The sequence below is a fragment of the Motacilla alba genome, chromosome 19 (assembly GCF_015832195.1).
Source record: "Motacilla alba alba isolate MOTALB_02 chromosome 19, Motacilla_alba_V1.0_pri, whole genome shotgun sequence".
Lineage (NCBI taxonomy): Eukaryota > Metazoa > Chordata > Aves > Passeriformes > Motacillidae > Motacilla > Motacilla alba.
The window spans coordinates 813,541-837,909 of NC_052034.1; the positions used below are offsets into that span (position 1 = coordinate 813,541).

At 53.1% G+C, this 24,369-nt stretch overlaps 1 protein-coding gene across 3 annotated transcripts; it reads left to right on the forward strand.

The window, feature by feature from the left end:
* The first annotated feature begins 704 nt into the window (after window positions 1-704).
* On the forward strand, window positions 705-19,116 carry AKAP1 (A-kinase anchoring protein 1). Of its 3 annotated transcripts, XM_038158114.1 has the most exons (12): window positions 718-850; window positions 6,506-6,906; window positions 10,079-11,690; window positions 12,968-13,101; window positions 13,618-13,744; window positions 13,999-14,129; window positions 14,211-14,388; window positions 15,051-15,201; window positions 15,845-15,912; window positions 16,781-16,854; window positions 17,333-17,398; window positions 17,536-19,116. In XM_038158114.1, the coding sequence occupies exons 3-12, from the start codon at window positions 10,103-10,105 to the stop codon at window positions 17,593-17,595; spliced, it is 2,577 nt and encodes an 858-aa protein (XP_038014042.1). In that variant the 5' UTR covers window positions 718-850; window positions 6,506-6,906; window positions 10,079-10,102; the 3' UTR covers window positions 17,596-19,116. The 3 variants fall into 3 exon arrangements, with proteins under 3 accessions (XP_038014041.1, XP_038014042.1, XP_038014040.1); XM_038158113.1 differs by lacking the exon at window positions 6,506-6,906 and having other exon boundaries at window positions 705-850; XM_038158112.1 differs by lacking the exon at window positions 718-850 and having other exon boundaries at window positions 5,048-6,906.
* Window positions 19,117-24,369: the final 5,253 nt, after the last annotated feature.

Below are 24,369 nucleotides of genomic sequence, written 5' to 3' on the forward strand. Positions count from 1 at the left end.
AACAAACCCCCGTCAGGGCAGGGGCCGGGAGAGGCCCGGGATGAGGGACACGGCGGGCTGGGCCTCGGCGGCCCCACAGGGCCTGTCTGCACCCGTCCCGCGACAGCCGCGGGAGAGGGAGGAGGGGAGGAAGGCCGGACTCTCCCCGAGCCTCGGCCACAGGAACGGTCCCGGCCCCAGGAACGCTCCCGGCCATAGGAACGGTCCAGGCCCCGGAACGCTCCCTGCCCCGGAACGCTCCCGGCCATGGAACGCTCCCGGCCATGGAACGCTCCCGGCCACAGGAACGATCCCGTCTATAGGAACGCTCCCGGCCCCGGAACGCTCCCGGCCATGGAACACTCCCGGCCACAGGAACGCTCCCGGCCACAGGAACGATCCCGTCTATAGGAACGCTCCCGGCCCCGGAACGCTCCCGGCCATAGGAACAATCCCGGCCATAGGAACGCTCCCGGCCATGGAACGCTCCCGACAATAGGAACAATCCCGGTCTCGGAATGCTCCCGGTCCCGGATCGCTCCCGGCCACAGGAACGCTCCCGGTCCCGGATCGCTCCCGGCCACAGGAACGCTCCCGACAATAGGAACAATCCCGGTCTCGGAATGCTCCCGGTCCCGGATCGCTCCCGGCGCCGCCGCGGCTCCGCTCCCTCAGGGCACGGGGCGGGGCCGCGCACGCGCGCGGGAGTCTCGCGGGACGCGGCGCTCTCGCGAGAGGGGCGGGGCGGGGCGGGGCGGTGTCGCTGCATGTCCGAGCCGGGCGGCCCGGCCGGGGCACGTGTGGCGGCACCGGCACCGCTCCGGACCGGGCCCGGCTCCGCTCCGGGCTGCGCCGCCGCGCCGCAACGCCCGTAAGTACCGCCTCCGCCCGCCGCCCGCCCGCCGGCGGAGCCGCGGGGCCCGCGGCTGTCAGCGGCGGCGCTGCGGGGCGCGCTGAGGGTGCTCCCCCGCCGCGCTCCCGGCCGTGCCTCCCCCGGTGCCGGGAGCGCTCCCGCGCCGCGCAAGGTCAGCGCTCCGGCCCCGCCGCCACCCGCGGCCGTGGGCTGGGGCCCGCCGTGCCGCAGCGGGCGGGGGCCGTGTGTGTCGGGATGCGGGGCGGCGAGCGGCCGGGCTGGGCCCCGCGGGGCGGCTCCGCTGCCGGGCTGCGGGGCGGCTCGCTCCGCTCCGCGTTCCCTCCCGGGCTGCGGGGCGGCTCTGTGTTCCCTCCCGGGCTGCGGGGCGGCTCTGTGTTCCCTCCCGGGCTGCGGGGCGGCAGCGGCCGGGGCGGTTCGCCGTTCTGAGGGCAGCGCTGCGGCCGGGGCTGCCCGCCGTGAGGGCGGTGCGGAGTCTCAGGGAGGATTAAGGCACCTTGCGCTGCCTGGCCTGGCCAGCCTTGCCTGTGTTATGGTAATGGCCGTAGAAAGTGTTATTTGCAAAACTTCTCATGTGCTCTAGTGACTCCTTTTGTGTGTAAGCCAGCATGGAGTACAGGTGGGAGCAGAGGAATTAAATTATATTGCTGCTGTGGAAGTGATGTTGTAGTCTTGCTTTCCTGGGAGAATATTTGTTGTTTGCTCTTTTTCTTCTTCTCCCTGATTGAAGCAAGGGCTATTTAAGTTACTCCTGCTCCAGAAATGGGCCACTTGATCTGTGCCTGGCCGAGTTCTCGACTGCAGTCCAGTAATTCCATGAGGCAGTGACCACAGAATGGGCAGGCATCTCAGCAAGGGCATCCTCGTCATGGATGTTATCCAGAATAGCAGGAAATGGCAGCAAAAGCTGCGTCTGGCTGCAGGCTGGCTGTTGGGAAGAGCCGGGGGCTGTGGGATGGCAGCAGTCGGGCTCTCCCGTGCTGCCAGGGTCGTGCTGCACCTGCCGAGCGTTATCGGGCGCTGTGGACTTTGTCTCAGGTGGAAGGAAGCGCCGCTTGCTGCGGAAGGTGTGACGGGGTGGCTGTGAATGATCTACCGAGCACGTGGAGCGGGGCAGTGCAGCACAGCTCCCCGGCAGCGGGGCTCTCCCCGGGAGCCGGAGCAGCTGAGCCGAGCTGGCTCCTCTGCTGGCATCGCTGGGTGACCCGGTTCGGGTCGTTTAACCTCCTGGCTCTTTGATGAGCTGCTGGTGTGAGGGGTGCAGGACTGCAGGCCCCTGCTGTGCCTGTCCCCAAGTGATGCCCGTGGGCCTGTGCTTCTGGAGAAGGCCAGCACAGCCTCACGGTGTGTCCCGTTCTCCGTTCCCTGGTGTGCTTGCACGGTGCAAATGCACTGGAGGAAGTGACAGCTCTCCAGTAAGTGAGGAGGGAGAAGCCTGTGGAGCTTGAGCAGGGCTCGGGGTAGGATGGAATCCACTGGAATCCATTCGTGCATCGATTCCTGTCCTGGTCTTGCTCACCTGACAGTCCTGCAGCTTCTGCTTAAGTGTTTCATCGAGCTCTTGAAGGACTTTTAAAAGCTCTCATGGGGTTGATGTGGGTCAGTCTCTCACTGCAATTGTAGCAGTGTCTTCTGCAACAGTCTGTTTGCCCTAAAAGTGAAACTAACGATACCTTGGGGCTGCAGGGTCTGTGTGGATGGTGCTGCAGGAGCTCAGTTGATGTGTGTTAGTAGCTGGTTTGTACTTGGGAGTGCTCTTCTTAGTCAGCCTTGGCTTAGAAACCTATCCTAGGAACCAGGTTCCTTCTTGAAGAACGCTGGAGATGCTTTGAGGTACTAATACTGGAAATTATGGACTGCCTAGGAAGCCTTGGCTTTAACCTGGACACTTCACAGTGCCTGAAATGAGGGAAGAGGAATTCCCTCACTGCCCAGGGTGTGAGGGGACAGGACCTGCAGCCCAGATCCACCACGATTTGTCTGTTCCCAAAGGTGCAGATTGCCTGTGGAGTTAAAAGTGACAGGAGTTTGCTGCAGGAGTGCAGCCAAAGCTCTCAGAGCCAGCAGCAGTTGGTTTGTGATGGCTGAGACTCTCTCTTCACTTTGAAAACATTGCAGGCTGGCTGCAGGGGGATTGGAGAGCGAGTGCTCTTCTGCAGGAGCAGTTATCTGAAGAGCATAATGCTTTTAAAGCAGCACAGCCCACTTATCTGTGCCTCTCCCAGTTCATGTGCACTTAACCCATGTGAAAAAGTGATTTAAGGTATTTCTAGCGTCCAGGGAGCCTGTAATAGGATTGGGGCTGGTATCCCAGTTGCCCCTAGCAACATCTAGAGCTAATAAAAAGCATTAATTGCAACATTAATTACTTATAATTGTTTCATGTTTCAGATCTAATGATTAGCCTTTTTAAAATCCTGATTTCTAACTGCAGTGCTTCTGTGGAGCTCTTAATGCAAATGGCTGGTTCGACTTCATGAAGTGATGATTAACTTCAGGCATCCATGCTCAGATATTCAGAAAAAGCTGTTTTATTCTTCAGGTGTTTAGTATTTCCTGGACATTGAAGCTGTTGCATTTGTTTCTCACAGGGATTGCTAGAAGGGGAGATATTTGCATGTCCCAAACTGCTTTTTCAAGTGTTCTGTCTTCAGCTGGTTTACTGTACATTTTTTTTATTGTCCACTATGTGGATTCTGGTCCTGCATTTGTCAGCTGGAAGCTAACTGGATTTTTGGGTCTTGTACATTACTACCAGCAGAGATGAATATTTCATAAAAGATCATTTAAAATCATTCTTGAGCAAACAAATCACTGCTGCAGACCTGTCGTGGTCGGTGTTGCTTTTGACCTCTGCTGCCACCTGGCACTGAGGATGAGAAACTTGCCATGTGCTGTGGCTGATTTTTGACTCTGGGTATAAATAGCAGCAGTTCCTGGCGACAGTTCATGATTTTCATGTGCCTCTGGTATCAGAGGCCTCAGCTTCGCTTGGGGATGAACCTGGGAATGGGGAACTTTGGGATCTCTCTGGTCAGGTTGGCTGTGCTGTGCCACTCCTCATAGCCCTTGTTCATGCACACGGGTGTCTTCCTGCTCAGTTCACATGAGTGGCTCTCAGTGAAGCCTTTGCTGTTCCCTCCCAGCACAGGTGAATACAGGGCATCCTCCTCACCGATGTTTGCTGTGCTCCCTCTCCGAGTGCTTCTGCAATTTCTCCTCCAGCTGAGCCTTGGCCGCAAGGCTCCCAGCCAGACTCCGGTGCTTTTTGCTTTTCTGCCCGAGCCAGGTCCAGCTCTTGTTTTGAGAAGCTGTTTGTCAAGGTCTCGTGGCTGTGCCCAGCAAACATCCCGTGAGCCAAGCTGCTGCTGCTCCCCAGATACCTGGGGACCTGTTTGGTCTGTGCTGCTCCTGGCTCTTGCAGCCCTATCAGTGTGTTTGCTGTAAACCTCCCCGTTCTGTCTCCTTGAAAATTCAAGCTTGTTTTTTGTCTCTGTGCAGAGGATATTGGAAGCCCTTGGTTAGTTTAGTCTCTGTTTTGTAGAAATTGATAGAGATGCCAGGCATCTGACTCAGGTGGCTGCTTTTAAATCTTCATTTGTAAGCTGTCCGTGTGGTGGCCACTGCACTGTGTTACCCATAGCAAGGGCTGCATTGGCTTCCCTATGTAGAAGCAAACACAAAAGGCTGATTATTGAAGTGTTTATTCTGAAACTCTGGAAAATAATTTGTGCTGTTCCCCAGCCTGAGTGAAAATGCAGAGAGAATGAAAGATAAAACTTTTCCCAAATCCAGACTTTTGTAATGTATTGATAGGTTCTAAAGATAATAACAGCTGCTTTACCTGCACTGTGGGGGTATAGGTCAAGTGGTGCAGAAGCAGTTTTTGAAGCTTCCTGAAGTATCTGAAAGACTTTTCTGGGAAAGTGGAGAAAAAGCTCTCTTGCCTTCCTCTGCAGTAGAGCATTCACAGGGAGACACTAACTTGGGTGAGGAAACTATAAATAATGAAACACCTGGAGCAGGGAGGTAATAAGATATCGAGAGCAGTATGGAGCTCAATAACCTGATAGGGTTAATGTTAATTACAAACTGTTCATTCCTGCCGAGCAGGAGCACTCGAGGCCCTGCCTGAGTCCCTGAGAGCAGTGCTGAGGGTTGCTGGGGGTTGCTGTTTGTGTCCTTGTGAGCTTCTTCATTTGCAAAACATCTATTAAAAAACCCCTACAGGTTGGCCCAGCCGATGCTTTCATTGTAAAGCTCTGAGTGTGGAAATAAACAGGAGCTGTTCTGAGTCCTGCATTGGTGCAAAGGCTGCTGCGGGAGCTGTGCTGGGCCGGGGCTGGGCTGCTGAGTGGGGAAAACACAGAACCAACAGTCAGGGTGGCAGCCCCAGCTGCGAGGGGCGACTGAGCTCCTGTAGGAACAGCACCGATGCTGATTACACTGAAAGCACTTTTTATCTCAGAGATAAAAGACAGCCTGGTGTTAATGGTGTTTCTTGTTCCAGAGCACTGGTTTAATTCTACATCAGCCAGCTTTTTCAGCCTTTTACTTAAGTCGCAATTTATCCTTTTGCAAATAGGAGACTGCTGGTTCTTAAATATTCTAAGGTTGTGGAGTGGCTTCACTGGTGGTTTTCATTCAGAGAGGAGCCTGTTTCTTGGGCTCATAGCCCATGTTTACTGGGCTGTGAAAAGGTGGTGCTGCTCGAGGGCTATCTCTTGCTGTTCTAGTCTTTCAGTGCTACTGTTTGAAGCAGAAATTGCTGCACAGCACTTGCCTTTAATTAGTTAAGTACAGAGAGACTTCCCTGTTGGCTTCTGTTAAAATAAGTGCCACCCAGTTTGAGGTCTTGCTGGCCTGGCTCCTACCTGTCTCTGGGTGTTTGCAGCTCCTGAGTCACGCTGTCTGAGCTCCTGGCTCTGGGTGGTGCTGGGTTTGGTGGGGGTACTCCAGGCTGGCTGCCGAGAGGCTGTGCAGTCCAGTGGCCAAGTGACACCCTGGTGATCCAGAGCGTGTGATGCAAGGGCTGGCAGGCTGCTGTGGCTTCGCAGCTCCCTCCTGTAAGCTCAGGCCCAGGGCTGCTGCTGACCTGCATGGGAGAGAACCCCCTGTGCCTGTAGCTGGGTCGGCTGGGAGCACGTGCTGCAGCAGGGCTGGCTGGAGGTCCCTCTGTTGTGGATGTTCTGCCTCCTTCATCTTGTGTGAAGCACAAAGAAGCTGCAGTTAGATAATGCAGTGCCACGTGCCAGTTCAGCTTTCGATGAAAATATGCCTCATGCCAAGGGTGGGTTACATAAGTCCTTACGTCTGTTTCAGTGCAGCAATTTTTCTTATTTTAATCTTAACAGTAGGGCCTCCAGTTCCTTAGGTTTTTGTGAACTCCTGTTCCTATGCCTCCTATAAGGCAGAGCATGTGCTCCCAGTTATTTTTAGCATGGAAAAATTTAAGAGCCCACGTGGTCCCATTTAGTTTGAACCATGCCAGCCTGTCCAGTTCTCTTTCACCCAGATAGTATTTATTTCCCAAGTGCTGCTTCACTAACTACAGGGTTTGTCAGGAGGCATCCTGGCCTTGCTGTTGAAGCTGCATTTCCAATTTGCTCCGTGATCCTTTAGGACGGGCTTTAATTCCAGCCTTGATTTCCACAGCTTTCAGGGTTTGGAATCCTCTCAAGTGCAGGGGCAGAGGGAAGCGGAGGAGCCAGGACCGGCTGAGGGTACGTCCCTGCAGAGCATGGGGGCTCAGTCACTTGGGAGTCATCCTGGCCTCTCTCCTGGTGGAGACTCGAACCAGCTCGCCTTCAGAACAGACCTCCTTGTGTGTAGAAAACCCTGAAATTCTGAGCAAGTGTTGCTGAACTCCTCTCGGACCTGGAGAATGAATTATCTGGCGTCCCCGGGAACCTCGTGCTGCGAACATTTCTGACCTTATAAGGCTGTGAGTGCTGAGGGCTCTGTGTCCTGGCCAGGAAACAAGGTGGCTTAGAGCTGCTCTGGGACCCTAATGTAAACGAGTAGAGTAAATTTGCTGTCCTTGGCTTTTTTCTCAGGTAGGTAATGTGTGCATTCTTTCTTGTCTTTATCTTCTTGCTCTTTACCAGCAGTTTTGCATAAATCAAGTCAGGACACAGACTTGGAGAGCTGACTGACCCTACTCTCCCCTTGATCCCATCCTGACGTGTTGTGGGAATTATTTAGCGGGTTGGAGAAGCCTCATGCCCCAGCTGCAGCTCCAGCCCCATGATAGGTGTGACATTTAGGCTGGATTCCCAGCGTGCCGGGGGAAGTGGAAGTGGCTGCTGCTGGGGTGAGCGCATACAGTGCGTGAGCTCTGCACTATTTATGGTGCAGGACTGTTGGGGCCCTGCCTCTTGGGAATGGTGCTGGAGATCCAGCATTTTCTGGGGGCTCTGACTCCTGCAGGCTGCTCCTCTCGTGTCCAGAGCCTCTGGAGCTGCTGCATTTCCCAGCTGGCTCCCCCTGCCCGGAGAGGGAGAGCGAGCCCTGCTGGGCCAGGCTCCCTCCCTCTTGGCAGTGCTTGAGGGCATGTGATTTGACAAGTTGCCATTTTCTGTCCTGCTGCTGGCAGGAAAATCCCAGGCTTTCTTCCCCCAGTGTGTTAAAATGATCCCGTTGCCCCTGCAGTCCTGAGCTGGCTGGCGGATCGGCAGCAGGGAGATGGCTTGGTTGCTCTGGGACAGGCTGGGAAGAGGCTGTGGCCTTTGGGAGCTCTCCTGGAGCAGTGTGGACAAGGAGCAGTGTGACAGCCCTTGGGATGGGCAGGTTTGATCCTCTGTCCCCAGGAATCACGTGCAGCCAGGCTGTGACCAGCATGGCAAGCTCTGCCAGGGCCTTCCTGCCAGGTCTGTGTGAGATGTTTGTTGGTGTTGAGCTGTTCCCCAGCCAACCCAGCACTCCGGGATGTCTGCTGGCATCTCGTGCAGAGCCACTGCCTTTCAGCCTGCTCCGACTGATGGGAGGATGTGGAATTCCCATTTAACATGGTCCCGGTAGTGATGCAGCTCTGGCTTAAGTAATAAATCAAAACCATGAAATTAAATGAGCATTGCAAGGAGCCGTCAGCTAATCCAGCAGTCCCCACTCATCCAGGTATCATGGAGGAGTGAGGATCTGTATCCTGAATGATGACAGTGTTCAGAATGACTCACAGAACTGTTTTGTCTGGCAGACTTTAGGACAGGCTTGTCCCTCTGGGCATCCTGCGACTGTCTCCCGTGCTGCAGAGCTGTGTGGGACCATGGTTTGGACAGTTGGTGCAACTTAGTAGGGAATCAGATAATAATAGGGCTGTCTGTTTAATTGGGAATGCTTGCTGGGAATGGACTTATGTGAGCTACTTTAATTTGGGCTTGTAGTACGCCTGAGAGACAGCTTGTAGGGTAGTTCTGCATTAATTACAACAACTTGGGCGTGCAGCAGATGAGCACTCACAGCTCACAATGTGCCATTGTTCTGGGCAGCAGAAAGGGGAACCTTTTGTCTTGGGAATGTACAGGCTTCACCCTTTCCACTTGCCAGCTTCCAAACACAGAGCAGCCGCAGTATTGCATAGGCTTGTTGGTTTTTTAATTCTAAGATCCCAGATGTTGCCATTAACAGAGGGTTCACCCTCAGCAGCGAGCCCTGCTCCTGACTGCCTACAACCAGCTGGGAGTAACTGGGATTTAGTTGCTTCTTAGTTACTTGGTTTATTTAATCAGATACAAGTGTCCCATGAACACAAAAGTCTCCATGTAGAACAACATAAATGCCTTATTTGTGATGTACTGGGAATATTACTGAATTTAAATCGTGTCTGCGGCTGACCTTTAATTTGGGATTGAACAAGCAATTTTCTAGTCCCTGCCTTTGCCATTCTTTCATTCATTTGTGTGCCTCAGTGTCTGGGCCCTGCAGGAAGCAAGGCAGAGTCTGAGCTAGTGTGGGTGAAGTTGTGTGCATGCTCCTGTGGAATGGAGAGTGTGGCTGGAGAAGGTAAGAAATCTGGGGTGCACATGAAATTATCTGAGGCTCTGGCACTGCGTTTGAGCCCGAGGGAGGCATGGTTGTGTCCCTCAGCTAGAATGTCATCGGCTCCTTGCGGAGATTGTGGCCTGAAGGAGTGTTGCACTGGGAGCTGTGGTTGGGGTGTTAGTCCTGATAACAGAAGGAGTTTTTTGCTTGAGACACACTGGGGCCGACTGCCTTGGTTGTCCTCTCTTGTCATAGAAATATTATGCTTCTAAAGAGGAACCAGATAATGCTCTTTTCCAGTGGGTGGCTCCCATTTCTAAGATTTTGCTATCTCCTGAAAACAATCTTTATTTTTGTTCCTTGCTGGCAAGAGTCTTGAGGGCTGTTTGGATTAAAGCCTGTCTGTGTAAGCACCCTCAGACACGTGGTGTTTTGCTTTAATTCCTGTGCAGTGAAAATATAAACTGTGAGTGCTTTGCAGCAAGGCTGTTTGGGACGTGGTAACTGTTCAGCTCTGCATTCCAGTTGCAGACATTCCTTAAGGAAAAGGGAAGGCCTGGCAGCCCTGCCTCATGTGACTCAGGTGAGGCTTGCTGGTGAAGGAGCATGACTGGGTGTCCAGGTGGGAAAGAGGTCACAGGCCTTGCAGAGGAGAAGGGAGAGCTGTCAGCTTTTAAGTCAGGGGAGTGGCAGCTGTCAGTGTGGTGAATTTGGATGCAGAATAAACTTTGGGGCTGCATTCCTAAGGCTTTGTAGAGGTGCGTGTTGTCAGAGTCCAGAGCCCTCGGGAGTGGGGTGCTGCCTTTCAAGGGGAGGGCTGGGGAGCCCTGCCATGTGCCGAGCCTGTGCCATGGAATGCTGTGGTCCAGCTGGCCGTGAGCCCAGCCCGGTGCTGGAGGAACCTGCTGTGCTGGAGGCTGTCCTGGGGGCAGGACTGGCCTGCAGAGGTGTGAGGCAGAGGAAGCAAGGGAAAATGAAGTGCGGAGGTGAGGAAGGGTGAAATCATTGAGTGTAATGATGAGACACTTCCAGATATCCCTAGTCTTGGGTAAGGATCTTGTTCTGTAGTGTGCTGGTAGAGCAGAGACGTGAATTTCTATGGCAGCTGGAAAACAAGCCTGACCATGCTAATAGCAATACCTCTTATTTTATTCTAACAGCAATACCTCAAGGCACTTATGGGACCTCAGCTTTCCTCAGCCTTCACCCTCCCTGGGACTGTTTTAACGTGGTTGCTGTCTCTCCTAGGTGTAACTGCTGAGGCTCTGTAAGATGGCTTTACGCTTCCGCAATTTCGTCCCGTATGCCATTCCCGGAGTGCTGGCGCTTCTCGGCTGCTGGTGGATCTATTCCTGGAGAAAAAAGCACTCGGGCTATTGCAACAAACGAGCAATAGCCATTGAAAGGGAGAAGCAGGAGGAAGTACCAGAGAGCGACTCACGTCCCAAACCAGAAGCATGTGTCCCTCGAAGACTGCCTCTTCTGTCGGAAGAGGAGCGCCTGGAGAAGCCAGCCCCCACCTCCCTGCAGACGACGCCCTCTCTCCTGCGCCCAGCTGAGGAGAGGCCGGATCTCTCACGGGACCTCCCAGACCTGTCGGCAGCGACAGCTGGGCCCAGCCCCCGCGAGGACGACAGTGAGCAGCTGGAATCGGTAGGATCTCAAGAGGGAAGCGGTGTCCCTGCTCGTGCCTCGCTCCCTCTGCTCTCTGGCAGCACAGAGTGTGACCAGGATGTGGCACTGGGGCGAGGCTTGGGGGCCAACCAAGGCCAGCAGCCACCCCTGACACAGGAGTCTTTGGGAGTCACAGAGGACATCAGCAGCACAGAGCAGTCGGATGAGTCTTCGTTGAAGCCCCCTAAGGAAGAGCGGGTGCCAGGAATTGTGCAGTCAGATACTGGCTCTGTGACAGCCTGTTGCTTGGGATTGGAGACAGAAGCCAGTGCCCCAGAAGCCGTTCTCAATGAAGCTGAAGTTGTATCAGGTCACGAGGATTCTGCAGTGAGTGTGTTACCAGGGAGTTTGGAGTCTACCTGTCCAAAGCAGTCCAGGGAAGAAGAGATGTCCAAGTCAATCGCTAGTACTATACCAGTGTGTCAGAAGGACACACAGCCAAAAGGAGATGAGTTGGAAAGAGAGAAGATTGGAGGAGTGAGTTTGGACAAGGAAGTTGAGAAAATTGAGCAAGTAGCAATACAGATAATTTCCAAGGTCATTTTGGCAGCAACTGAGGAAGTGCTGTCGGGTTCTGCAGGCAATGAAGCATCCCCTTGGCTCTGCCAGGCCACTGCCAGCCGAGCTGAGGCTCCTCTGGGGATGGAGAGCGTTGCTGCCTCTGCTCAGGAGCCTGTGGAGGGAGCCACAGCAGCCGATGAGAGCGTGGCTGTGGGGAGCGGTGCAGAGGAGCACGGTCAGGGTGTGACAGATTGTTCATCACACGGCTGTTGGGCCAGCCCTGTGCAGGGGAGCACAGGGGACTGTCAGGGGAAGAGCTGCGTGTGCAGGGAGTCACAAGGAGTTGGTCGGACTCATGTGGAGAACTCTCTGGAAAAGTCACCTTTGTCCATGGAGGACTCTGGGTATGGCACGCACACACCCGGAGGTGGGACGAGTGTAGAGGAGCCCCCGCAGAGCACAGTGCTGTCTGTCCCCTCAGACCAGCACTCGGACTCACTGAGCACATCCTCAGCCCCAGACACGTCTGCTGAGCAGAGCTTGGTACCAAGGGAGACCCCCTCTGCTGCGGGGCTGCCCGAGGGCAGCACGGTGCCCTACAGCAATGGGATCCTGAAAGAGGATGGGCCAGACCTGAGTCAGGAGTGCAGCAGTGCTCCAGGCACGGATGGAGATCACTCGGAAGGTAAGGGACTGGAAAATCCTCCTGCAAATAGTGAGCCAGCATTGCTGGGGAGCACCTTGCAGCTGTGAGACCTCGTACCAGTGGTTTCTGGTGACCTCTAGGACCCCCTGGGTGCTCATCCCTGCTTATGGGCTGCTGCTGACAGGAAGGTGAGGCAGGTTCTGAGGTGCTGCTGGAGGAGCCAGAGCAGAGCTCTGATGAATTGTGATAAAATCAGCTGGTTGCAGAGCAATTACCCTGAAGCCTTTTTGTTTGGAGGGGCAGGTGCATGCCAAGAAATCCCAACAGGGAGCAATATTCATGGAGTTCCCCCATCTGTCTGTGCTGCTTTTCCCTTGTAGATGCTGGATGGTGTGTGCCTGGCACAGTACATGCAAAGCTGTCTGAGCAAACATTAGCCTGTGTGACCTTGGGGATGGATGTTAAAATCCTTTGTAGGGCCCTGTGGTGCCAACAGCCCTTAATGACAGGGGATGTCTCTTGGATTTGCTACAAAGCAGTTGGAACACTGCTTGTTGCAAGGCATGGGGGTTGAGTTTGCCAGCCATGAAGGATTGAACCCACTGAATGTTCTCACTAGTGAGAGTGAGCCAGGAGGAGAAGGTACTGCCTTGTTGTGAGTGCTGGTGTGACAAGAAGGCCCAGGAGTGAGTTGTGGAGCCTGGTGGCACGGACACACTGAGGTGGGGAGAGGGGAATGCAGCAGGTAAAGCTGATGAGGTGGCAGTGCTGGACAGCAGGTCACCCAGCTGACCTTCACGTCCCCGCTGTGAGTCTTAAATCTCCCCTTTGCCTACAAAGCCGATGCCAACAGCTGCACCCTTGGCCTTTCTCGGCCTCTGTGCTGTGTTACCCGTTAAGATGTGGCAAATGTGAAGCAGCTCTTGGGTTCATTTTTCCCTTTGGTCTCACTGGATGGTCTGAATACTTGCAAGCAAGTGAGGATCTTCATGCCTCTGCTTGTTAATGGGGAGGAAGGACCAAGCTCGTGTGACACTGGCTGTGTCTGAGGTCTGGTCAGGAGGAGGCTGTTGGAATTTGTCCCTTTCCCAGATAGAATTATTCCTGGTATTGGCTGATGGTTTGGGAGCAAAATACGCTTCGGCTCTTGCACCTTGTTTCTTCAAATATAGGGCAAATTTGGGCAAAGGCAGCCCCCTACCATGCCTCATAGTGGGCACACCTGGCACTGGGGTCACTCTGCAGCCCTTCCCTTTGGGGTGGGAATGTAAGTGTGGGTCTTGGGGGCTGTCTGAATGCTTGTGCCTGTCTCGTAGGTTCAGATGTAAATAGTGTGGATTTTGTGGACAGTGGCAGTGCCATGAGGAAGACGGTGGCTCGCCAGAACGCGAAGCTGGAAGGAGGATCCAGCAAGCCAGACTTCGTGATCTGGGAAATCGAGGTCCCAAAGGTAACCAGCTGCTGGCCTGCTCACCATCCTGCCCTGCCCTACACAGCCACCTCCTGGTCCTCCTGGTCAGCTGCTGGCTCTGTGCCATCCCAGGGAGATCAGCAGCCAGTCCAGGACCACTGGAGTGTTCTGCTCCCGTTGGGACTCGCAGGAGTGCAGAGCCAGTGCACAGCTGTACACACGCAGCACTCCAGGGCTGCACCCGGGGGAATGGTGCTTATTGAACTTGTTATTCCCCATTGTCCTCCATCCAGCCTGGAAGTCCAATGCTTTGGAAGCATCCAGGAGGCTTTTGAGGGTACACAGGTATTAAGAGCAGGGAATTACCAAAATGAGCTGTGCTTACTGGTGAGAACTCATCCCAGACCCCCTGAGCTCTGCCCTGGTCCGCTGCCTTGTATTTATCCTGCCTGTGACAGGGGAACTGAGAACGTGGGTGGTGTAAGCCAGAGAGAACAGAGGTGTTTGATCTGTGTTTCTCTTCCTGACTGTTGCTCTCTTGTCCCTTTCCTGAAGGAATTAGTTGGCCGCTTGATCGGCAAACAGGGGAGGTTTATGAGCTACCTGAGACAAGCGTCTGGTGCCAAGATTTATGTCTCAACGCTACCTTATTTCCGTGACTCCCAAGTCTGTCACATTGAAGGTGAGTGGCATGTGCCTCTGTTCATGGTCTAACGTGTATCTTGGGGGACTTCATTAGATGAGCAAGGAATTTAAATGGATTTAGTGGCTTCTGAGTCCAGTGCTTTTCCAAACTCCTCTGGGCAGCCTGTTAACATGTACACTGTTGAGGTAGTGCAGGAGGGTCACGGCAGTTGTGTTTCTTCAAGTGGCAGGACTGGAGGTGTCCTCAGCACACCCATGCTAGAGACTTCCCGTGGGATTTTTGTCTTCCAGGGACCTCACATCAAGTGGAGAAAGTCCTGAGCCTGATTGGCAAGAAGTTCAAAGAGCTGTGTCTCACCAACATCTACACCCTCCCTCCGCCGATGCCGCTGCCGCTGCACTCCCTGCTGGTGTCCGCCTGGGTGAGTCCCGGCTCTGGCTGTGCTGGGGCTGGAGCTTGCATTGCCAGCAGCACTCACAATGGCTTTTCCTCCCCGTGGCAGCTGTTCCTCCCCGATGGAGTCACCGTGGAGGTGGTGGTGGCACACCAGGTGGACGCAGGGCACATGTTCCTGCAGCAGCACACGCACCCCACGTTCCACGTGCTGCGCAGCCTCGACCAGCAGATGTTCGCCTGCTACTCTCAGCCTGAAATCCCAACCCTGCCCACGCCGGTAGAAGGCAAGTCATGGATGCTCACACGTGGTTCTTTGAGAAAGTTCCGGGCTCCTGTGCAAACCTGTTGTCCCTGAGTCAGGCGTGGGAGGTTCCCAGTGGATGAGGATGTGATAGCTCACATGTCATCTCATCTCGAAGCTGCTGCCAGAATACAGATGTTGCTCTGCTCTCCCTTACCCTGCTCGTCCCTGGAGTACCTCCCGAGCCACATAGCTGCATATTGAAATTCAGAGTGAGATCAAGCCTGTCTCAGCTTATTTCCAATCAACCTGGCATCTGGGGTATTTCTGCTGGCAAAGTGTGGAGCTGCTCCCACACCTTCATAGTGTCACTGTGTCCGTGCCTGTCACCGTGTCTGCACCTGGTGGGAAGGGTGCATCACATGGAAAGGGGTTGTGTATTCCTGTGTGGAGACAGGAAGGGAGCTGGGTACCTGGGCAGGGCAGCTCGGCTGTGCAGACAGAGCTGAGAGTAAAACCCACCAGTCTCAGCTGCAGGCCTGGTGTGCTGGGGCTGTGGGGGAGGTTGGAGGAAGATGGAAGCAGCTGAAGAAATGCTGTTGGTTCTCCATGGATAAATGAGCAGCACCGCTCATGCCTGAAGTGCTGATTTTTGGAAATCCACTTATCCTGAGCCTTTCTTCTCTGCACTCTGGTGTTTTGCAGTTGGTATTATCTGTGCAGCTCCAGGCCTGGATGGGGCATGGCTCCGGGCTCAAGTCATCAGCTACTTCGAGGAGACAGATGAAGTGGAGCTCAAATACGTGGACTATGGAGGATATGATAAAGTGAAGGTGGACACACTCAGGCAAATCAGGTCTGTAGATCCTCTCCATGGCCTGAGGCCGTGTCTGGCTCAAATCCTAATCAGAGGAGTCTGTACAGTTTGAATTCTAAAAGGTTTTTGCACAGCTGAAGTGGGAAATGGTGGCAGGTTCAGCTCAGCAATGAGTGTGGGTTCTTGGGAGCACAGCAAAATCCTGCAAGGCTTTTTTGAAGGGAGGGGAGAGGAAATGGCAGCTTCTGCCACTTCAGTGTGGAAGCTGAGGAAGAGAATGCCTTCAGGAGGCCTTGAAGTGTAATTGATTGAGCCAGGAATAAGCTCCTGATTCTCTGTGCTCCAGCCCCACTGTCTGGGACAGCTGTGTTGGATCAGGGGTTTCTTACACAAGCCCATTAAATATTTGATTGTGCCTCAGAGCTGGGAGACAGGCAGCACAGCCTTCCTGGTGGAGGTGGGTTTTGCTTAGAGCCTGATCCAGCTTGGCATGTTAATCAGACAATTTATTGCTGCTCTTAGATTGCTGGGAGAATTGTCTGATTTTTATTTTTTTTTTGTTTGACTGTCATTAATTTAAAACTGAATTCCTGTAAGAGCAATTTGATTAATCAATGTCACATTGAAGAATGTAGGAGTGATTTAAAGCCCTGTTCTTACTTTGATCCTCTTTTCTTTCAAGGTCTGATTTTTTAACACTACCTTTCCAAGGAGCAGAAGTTTTACTTGACAATGTGGTGCCACTTCCAGGTAAATGGAGCTCTTGATGTTCTGTTGGCCCTTCTCCTGCAGGTTTCCATGGATGTGTCCAAGCCATGATTCTGTCTAAACCTTCTACCTCCTATTGCCAGTGCAGCCTCTGATGTGACAAGAGGAAGGATTGGAAAAATTGTATTGTATTCTTCTAAATGTGCTAGCATGGCATAACCTGTCAGAATCCAGGGGAAAGATGATAAATGTCCAGGCTTTTTGCTGCTTGGAGGAGACAATGAATTCCTGTCCTAAGCAGCAAGCTGGCAGGACTGGCAGGGTGTAGGTGCAGGAGCTGTAACTGCTCGAATTCTTCTGTCACAGAGCTGCTGTAAATGCAAACTTAGTTTTTAATCTGCACACAAGTACCTGACACTTTCCTCCTGAAATGACTGATTTGTAAAGTTCTGTGTTCAAACGCCAAGCCTGCAAGCACTGGGAGAAGGTCAGTCACTGCCTAGGAACACTTGGGTTTGCCTTTTCTTGTCCTTGCCTCTGCTCAGGTGCTGGGCACCTGTGGTACAGACACTTGGGGTTCCCAGTGCCAGGGGTGCCTTCTGTGCAGGGTCAGCAAAGCCCTGAGGGACCTGAGCTTAGTTTATTGAGGATCAAAACAGCAGTGGCAGCTCCAAGGTGCTGCAGAAATGTGCTTTGCTGTCTTTAAAGCCTCCTGCTTCATCAGCTACTTGTGTTTACATGATTGTGGCTGGTGGCTATAGGAAGCTCTTCATCCTTTCCCTGCAGGACCAACAGCTCCAGGGCTGGGATCAGCTGGCTGTGAGGGATCTCTGTAGGAGGACAGAGATCAATAGTCCTTTCTGGCCTGTGAAGGGCCTCATTTGTTTGCTCTGCTCTCCTCTTCCCACAGATGAGGATCACTTTTCCCCGGAAGCCGACGCCGCTGTCAGTGAGATGACCAGAGGTGCTGTCCTCGTGGCACAGGTACAGCCCCTGTCTGGAGTGCTGCTGGTGTCCTGTGCCCTGCACTCTGTGTTGCATTAACCCCAAAGCCAGAGCCTGGCTCCTGGGAGGTGCTGGGGCTGGGAACTCCCATCAGCACTGCTTGGGACCGGGAAGGGACGAGTATTCCCTCTTGTTTCTGGTGCAGGCAGGGGAAGGCAGCCTGGGTGTGTTTACAGAGCACAGCAGGCCTGGTGTGCAGTGGGTCTGGGGTCCCCTGGGCCTGCACTGCTTTGCCAGTCCTCACTGGTTCTACACCATGGACAGGTGGGGTCTGGCTCCAGCTGGCCAGAGGCAGCACTGGAGTGTCTGGTGATGTCCCAGAGACTTGTAGGCAGCACCTGCTTGCAGTCCAGAAGTGCTCACCTCTTCTGAAGTGCTTCTGGTAGGGGCTGTAGCTGTCCACGTGAGTGACTTGGGAGCAGAATTGCTGCACACTCATGTTTTTCTGTGTTTCCAGGTCACAAATTATGACAGTGTCACAGGGCTGCCACTCATACAGCTGTGGAACTTGATGGGAGATGAGGTGGGTATACTGATGTATATGCTGAAAACTCTTGAATCATAAACCTTTTATTGTTGATTAGGAATTTTCAGAAGCGATGTTTGTTGCTGTGGCTTGTTCACTTACCTACTCTTTGGGTTTTTTCCCCCTCCCTTTAGGTGGTGTCAATAAACAGGACTCTGGTGGAAAGAGGGTTTGCTCGGTGGCTCGACTACTAGCAATGTCCTAGATGCCTTGACTACTCTTTCTGCAGAGAAAAAACAAAAGACAAAAATCTTGTTTTGCACTGTTACAATTCGGTTTGGCAACTTCCCCCGAGGGGACCTGCTCACACCTGCCTGCGGAGTTCTGTGGTCCATTGAAACACGTTTTGCTCAACTGTTACCATTTCACTAGAACAGATACCTCATCTCCTGGAAGGGGGTGTTCAAAGCCATAATGACAGATACTGTAGCTTTAAAGCAAAAAGTCCTCCCTGGCCTCTGCTCAGAGTTTAAATGGAAAAGATCTCAAAGCCTTGGGGGTGGCAGGAGGCCAAGGCCCCCCAGAGGGAAACCACGCTTTGGTTCCGGCTGTGTCGCGCCCCACGAACTCGGTGTCTGCTTTTCCCCAAAGTTACATCGGTTGTCCTCCTTTTAACAGGCCCTGCCTATGAAATTAATGAATGTTATTAAGGAATTTAATGTTCAGTTATGGATTTTTCTGTATTGTGCCAGTAACCTGCACAAACAGCATCCATCTTGTGTCTTCCTTGCGCCAGGAGGTGGAGGAGTTGTGTTCCTGTGTCTCACTGCAATCATGGATTTTAGGCTTGATCTGCTCTCCCTGCAGGGGCTTGGAGTGCAGGATGTTACCACTACAATTTTTTCTCTGAAATGTCATGTATTTAAAGAAAAGAAACTGCTTGCCAAGCCCAATTGTAGTTTATATTTTTCTAGCCGTGCAAGTCTGTAAATATATATTAAAAAAATCATTGTAATATTTTGTACAAGAAAAACACTGGAAACAAAGGGAACTTTACAGAAACTTTTTCACACCAAAATGTCCTATATAGGTAGAACTGGTATGGAGTGCATTAGGGTAGCCAAATTATTTGGAGCATCTGAATGTTGGGAGTGTTTCAGCTCTGCTGTATGAGGATTAGTGTCCCCTTAGGTTGCTGTCTGGTTGAAATTGTGATCGCTGCATCCTTTGCTATGTTGCTGTACAGATCTGTTAAAAAAAAAAAAAGTAACAACTTGGCATTACTCTTGCAGTGGTGTTCTCTCTCAATTTTTTTTGTTGCTCCCTTTTAGATTTCTATTACGTATTTAAAATTTGCTCAAGTAATTTAAGCTGACTTAATGCTCTTAAAGACATGCCCTCTAATGTGTATCATTTTAGATATGGGTTGAGCTGGGATTTATTGCTGGCAGAGAAGACACTTGCCAGAAATTGTTGATGTAGTCAGTGCTTCAGGTGCTTCAAGGATGTGCTCACATCCTGTGAGCTGACACGCCAGGGCATCACACGTTTGGACAGTGGCCTCCACCAGCCTTTAGCCCAGTCCCCTGTGCTGGGGAATGGTCATATCCTTTCTTGGAGTTCTCACCTAGTCAATGCTTTGATTTAATGTTCATGTTTGCAGTAACATCCAAGGAAAACTAAATTGGGTAACTCAGATCTATAAAAAATATATCCTTTTGGAATGTTTCTTTCCATTTCAATTAAAGCTCGAATTTTAAGCCGTCTTAGTGAAACTGTGATGACTTAAGAGCCTTCCTTTCCTGCCTCCATTAGAGCAGCCCCGGGCTCCTAGCTCTGCACCCGTGGGGTGGATGTGTCGCTGCTTATTGTTCATGGCAAAGTTTGCCTTGTCTGAATGTTGGTGTTTTCCCTTCTTTGAGAGGTGTCAGAGTCAGGAATCTGCAGCAGGGGTGGGGAGCTCTGCCAGCGTCAGCTCCGTGTTTTCCTCTGGCTCTGCCCTGTGGAAGAACATCCTGTTCCTATTTGTGTTGAGAGCTGCCTGGCTTTTAAACTGCAGGAAAATAGAACATTGCAGGGGGAGAGGAACTGAAGTAAGGAGGTGTTGGCAGGTAACAGATACGCAGCTCTTTCTTCTTTAAAATCACAACTCTCAGCCTGTACAGGACCATAAATGCAGGGGGCTATTTTAGGTTTGGGTTTTGTTTTGTATTATGGATAAAAGTGAGTGGGTTTGCTGAGCTGGGGAAGGGCGTAGTTGAATATGGACTGCTTGGAAAAGGCACAGGTCAGAAAGGCCCGGGGAGGTTGTGGTAGTGGTGCTTTGTGCCCTGTCAGACCTCGGGGACGAGGCTGTGCTGGGTTTGGAGCAGGTCCTGCTGCTCTTAAATCCATCAGTGGCCCCCGAGCAGCTCCGTAATCCTTGGCTGGGGCCTGAGGCTGAGCACAGGCCCACGGAGCTGAGCTGTCCCCCGGGGTGCTTTGAAGCCCTTCAAAGGGGCTTTTCCCTTTGGAAAGTGGTAATTTTATTAGGGGTGAAATGAATGAGCTCTCGGGAGCTGCCTCGTTTATCAGCTCCTGGAGAGCTTCCACGGGCTGCACGGCACACTCCAGCTCTCCCTGCTAAGCAGCCCCTGCCTGCCCACATCCCCTCTCCAGGCTCTTTCCATGGATGAGGGGTGCTTCCTGGGAGGCCTTCTTGTGGCTGCTGGCCCTGGTCCTCCTGCCCAGGGTGGAGGAGCAGGAGCCCATCCCTGGGCAAGCAGCCCCTTCCTGCCAGAGCCTCTGCAGTGCCAGGGCTGCTCCTGTGGCCGGGCCTGGAGCTGATTTCCCTTTGGCACATTGGTTCCAGGGCTCCTCAGGGAGGGAGGAGGGCAGAGTTTCTGGAGCAGAGGGAGAGTAAGGGAGCCCTTGTCTGGCACAAGGGGCAGCTCAGCTCCTCCCCTCCCACAGCCACGGGTGCAGCCCGGAGCTGGCTCAGCACATCCCTGGTGCTTCACTGGCAGAGGCTTTTTTCCCTAAAAATAAAGGAAAAGGAGGTGCAAGCTGTATTATCTCTTCCATTCTACTGCATCACACAGATCCATGGGGTCCCACCTCGGGGCTGTCCCTGGGAAGCCAGCATGCAGGAGGCTGCTGAGCAAGAATTAGAAAACATGTGTCTTGCCTTTAGTTCATCGCCTCAGGGGTTGTGTTTTGGCTTCAGTCACCTCTGCTTCCTCCCCCCTTCCTTATCCACCCTGTTAAAAAAAAAAAAAAAAAGAAAAGCCAGCAAGGATAGAGGAAAAATTCTGGCTGCATTGGGCAACAGGAGTGAGGATGGCAGCTGGAGGAGAGACTTGGGGCTCTTTGCCAGAGGAAATGTCAGAGCAGTTCAGCCCTCACCCCCTGGGTCCCAGCTCCTCAGCACTGCTGAGCCTGGTGCCTCACACAGCCTGTGCTTCACAGAGGAGCTCCCCTCCGAGTTGCTGCAAGGGCATCTGAGGCCATTTGTCCTCCTGACCTTCACGGCTCCCTGTGGCAGTGTGTCCCACAACTTAATTACGTGTGAGTGGGAAAAGTGCTTCCTGTTTCTTTTCTGAATTGCCCAAAAGCCTCCCTGGCTCATCCATCATCCCAGTGCCCAGGAAGGTGAGTAATGGCCCTGCTGTGGCTTGGCCACACTGCCCCCGAGCTCGCAGCCTCCTCTCCTGTCCTGCCTCAGGCTGAAGCTGCTGAGCTTTGCTCCGGAGGGTGGAGCAGGGGTTGCTGACTGCCCTGCAGCCCCTGAGCCCTGCAGAGCCTTTGCTGAGTGAGCACGTGCTGGGAGCTTTCCTCCTTTTCCTGGATCAAGGCTGTGAAGCTGCTGCTCGTGCCCAGCCATGAGTATTGGTGTCTGAAAGCAGGTTTGGATGTTTGTTACAGCAGCCTCAATCCTTGTGGAAAGCAGGGGAAAGCAATGGGAGTTGTGCTGTAGCTGTCACTACACCGAGGTTTTAACCTTCCCCTGGGAGAGGGATCAGAGGGACTCTGGTTTGTGCACTTGATGTCCCAGCTTCAAAACCCTGCGTGTTGCCTAGGGGATGTTACCCTTTTTCTGTGCCCTGACTCTGCAGCTTGGATTCAAGAACGCTGAAGAGACATTTCATGCTGTTTCAAGTGAGGTGCCCTCATTTCTGGATAGCAGCACTCTCACAGTAGTCTGTGGGTCCGGGTTTCTCTGCTGAGTGTTGTCTGTTGTTCTCCAAGTGCACCTGAAGCACTTCTCTGGCCCTCAAGTACCGTTCTTGTTGGCAGCCATGAGTGGCAGCGTGAGCATCTCCTGCTTCTGTCACCTCCCCCTGAGCGCTGCCTGATGCAGGGACGTTCCCTGGCTGCTCCATGACCTCCCGGTGTGGCTGCTGGGGCATCCAGCTGCTCCAGCCTTTTCTTCTCCCCCAGTTTTCTTGTCCCCAGGGCAGGGGGATGCTCAGGAGGGATTCCGGGGAACCCAGCCCTAAGAGAGACACTTGTTCTTCACTGCAAAAGTTGTTTTGTCAGAGCAGGAAGAAATGTTTGGCTGCCCTGTCAAGGCTGTAGCTTTAATTCTGCTATGGGACAGCGACACAGCTGCTTTTCTGTGGCACAAACCAGCATGTTACACACAGGATGGGGTGAGGGTGGCAGAGTGAACTGCTGCAGCTGCCCAGCCCTGTCTGGGGACAGAAAGGCACCACGCATGATGAGGAAAGATAGTAGTGGAGAAAAGTTCGTTTGGTTTTTTATGTCTGCCCTGTCCCCTTCACCGCCGCACCCCCGGCCCATCCACCCCTGCTCGGGAGAGCCGCGGGCTCGGTGGCCGTGCGGAGCGGGGAGCAGCGCGGAGCAGCAGATGGCACTCGAGCACCGGCCCAGCGCCGCCGAGCCGCGCGGCTCGCAGGCCTTGGAGGGAGATGGAGCGTTCAGCCACACGCTGCGTCTGTAGGACCGCGATTTACATGCCTGGGATGTTCATCTCTGCTCGCAGGTCCAGATTGTATCTCTGCTTGTGCAGGTTTGTCCTTACACAGTGTCTGGATGCGAGATGATAAAGGGAGAGTGTTACTTTTCACTCGCAGAGACAGACCCCTAATTTGCTTGGATGTGTTTGGTGATCGTGGCAGTGCCTTTCCCTCAGAGCTGCCTCAGAACACAGAAGCAAGTTTATTTTTTTTCTCAAATAAGATCATTGTGTCCCCCCCAGCCAAAATTAAGTGAGCATGTTGTCCTCACACTGAAAATGGACTTGCAAGTGCAGAAAGTGAAAAACGAAGTTCAGCACGATTGTTACAGAGGCAACAGCCAGAGAGGTGTGAATGAGTCAGGGAAAAATGTTCCTGTCGAGGGTCACGGTGTGTGCTGGGACGCAGAGGTCCCCCGGCTGAGGAGCTCTGGCTCCCCTCGGTGTCCCAGCACTGCTGCTGCTCCTGGCAGAGCTGTCACATCCCAGGGCTGGCTGTTTGCAGGGACAGCTCAGCTTCCAAGGACAAAAGCCCTGGCCCCGGATTCAGACCATGCTCATTCTGATCTGTACCCCAGGACACTTGCCAGTGGCAGCTGAGGTGGCACAAGCCCCCAGAGGTGCCTGTGTCAGGCTCTGTTTGCCTGGGTTTTGCCCTTGAACAGGGCAAGACAGCCAGGGTGGGTTTGCCCAGGAATGGGGAGGAAGCACTTGCCCCTGCTGAGCACCCCAGCCCCAGGCTGAGTGTGCTGGGCCCGTGTTATTGAAAATGGGGAGGGGGAAAGCACTTGTGAGCTCTCCCATACAGATCCAGGGGTTTTTGTCAGCAGCTTGACCTCTCGGGCAGCGTTGTGGCTCTGCAGTGAAGAGGTGCCCTCGTTCTTCCCCTTGCCTGACTGCTCTGTGATGGAAGGGCTAAATGCTTATTGCTTTTTTCATAGCCTTTTCCACTTGCCAATCAAACGGGTCTGGTTGGGGTTTGTTGTGTTTCCGTGTTGCTGGGGCTGTGCAGGACGCTCCATCTCGCTGTAATTATGGTTCCATCATTGTCTTGGCACAGAAACATCTGCTGTCTCCCTGCGATCTCCACTTCCCTGTTTCTTTGGAGAATTTCCTGGATCCCGATGACCTTCTATTTTCCATGACATCTCAGCGTACGCAGCTGTTCCTCTTGCCTTCCCCTGTCTCTCCATCTACCTCTTTTTTTCCTATCAGCATCTCCAAAGCATTTGGAATTTCAGCTCATCTGCTTATCAAATCAATATCTCGCCGCGGCCGCTGGGAGCGCGGCGCTTGCCCCCCGCTGCCGGGCTGCCTTTCCTCTGAGCACAGCCCATCCCCAGCTCCTGCTGGGAGTCCTTGCTTTCCCCATTTCGCAGTGTAAAGGCCATTTTCTCAGGCTGCTTATTTTGATTGTGTTGTACCCTTTGGCTGTCTGGGTCTGAGGCCCATCAGTGCTGCAGCTCCTCCTGAGCAGAGACGTGCAGTGGGCTGGAGGGATGGATGGATGGATGGATGGATGGATGGATGGATGGTGTTGCCACTCAAGGTGATGTCACTGCTGGTTGCTAATGACAAACTGAGCAAAGTTGGTGTGTGAGGAGAGGAGCTGTGCTGGGGCAGTGAAGAGACTGGAAAATACAGGCTCAGCTGCTGATTTTGTGTGACCTTGTTGAAAGAGCATGGGGTCCATGAGAGGGATGAACAGAGGTACTTCAGGTTTTATTCTGTTCTGGCACCTTTTATTACTAGGACTTCACTCGTATACCTATTCCCTTAAAAAATATTAATTAGAAAATCAGTCCTATAGCCGCTGCAAAATGACTAATAAAACTCTGGGATATGACAGGACCTTAAATCTCTGCTTTGCTCTCTGTCTGAAAAGTATGCATCCCAATTCTCCACCTTCCTCCTCTGTCTCACCTGCCTGCGTGACAGGACCCCAGCCTGGCACAGGGCACTCCATGAGGCTGCAGCAAAATTAATCCTAAAAATATTGAAAGCACGTGGATTTTAACTATTTTAGTCACCTTCAGCCCAAGGTCTGTGTACATCTGAGCTAAGAATATCC

Bases quoted from the DNA above. Each gene is read 5' to 3' on its own strand.
- AKAP1 (XM_038158113.1), top strand. From the start codon at position 10,103: ATGGCTTTACGCTTCCGCAATTTCGTCCCGTATGCCATTCCCGGAGTG. The intron at 13,102-13,617 runs GTAACCAGCTGC...CCTTTCCTGAAG, and splicing joins GGGAAATCGAGGTCCCAAAG to GAATTAGTTGGCCGCTTGAT. The intron at 14,130-14,210 runs GTGAGTCCCGGC...TCCCCGTGGCAG, and splicing joins CCCTGCTGGTGTCCGCCTGG to CTGTTCCTCCCCGATGGAGT.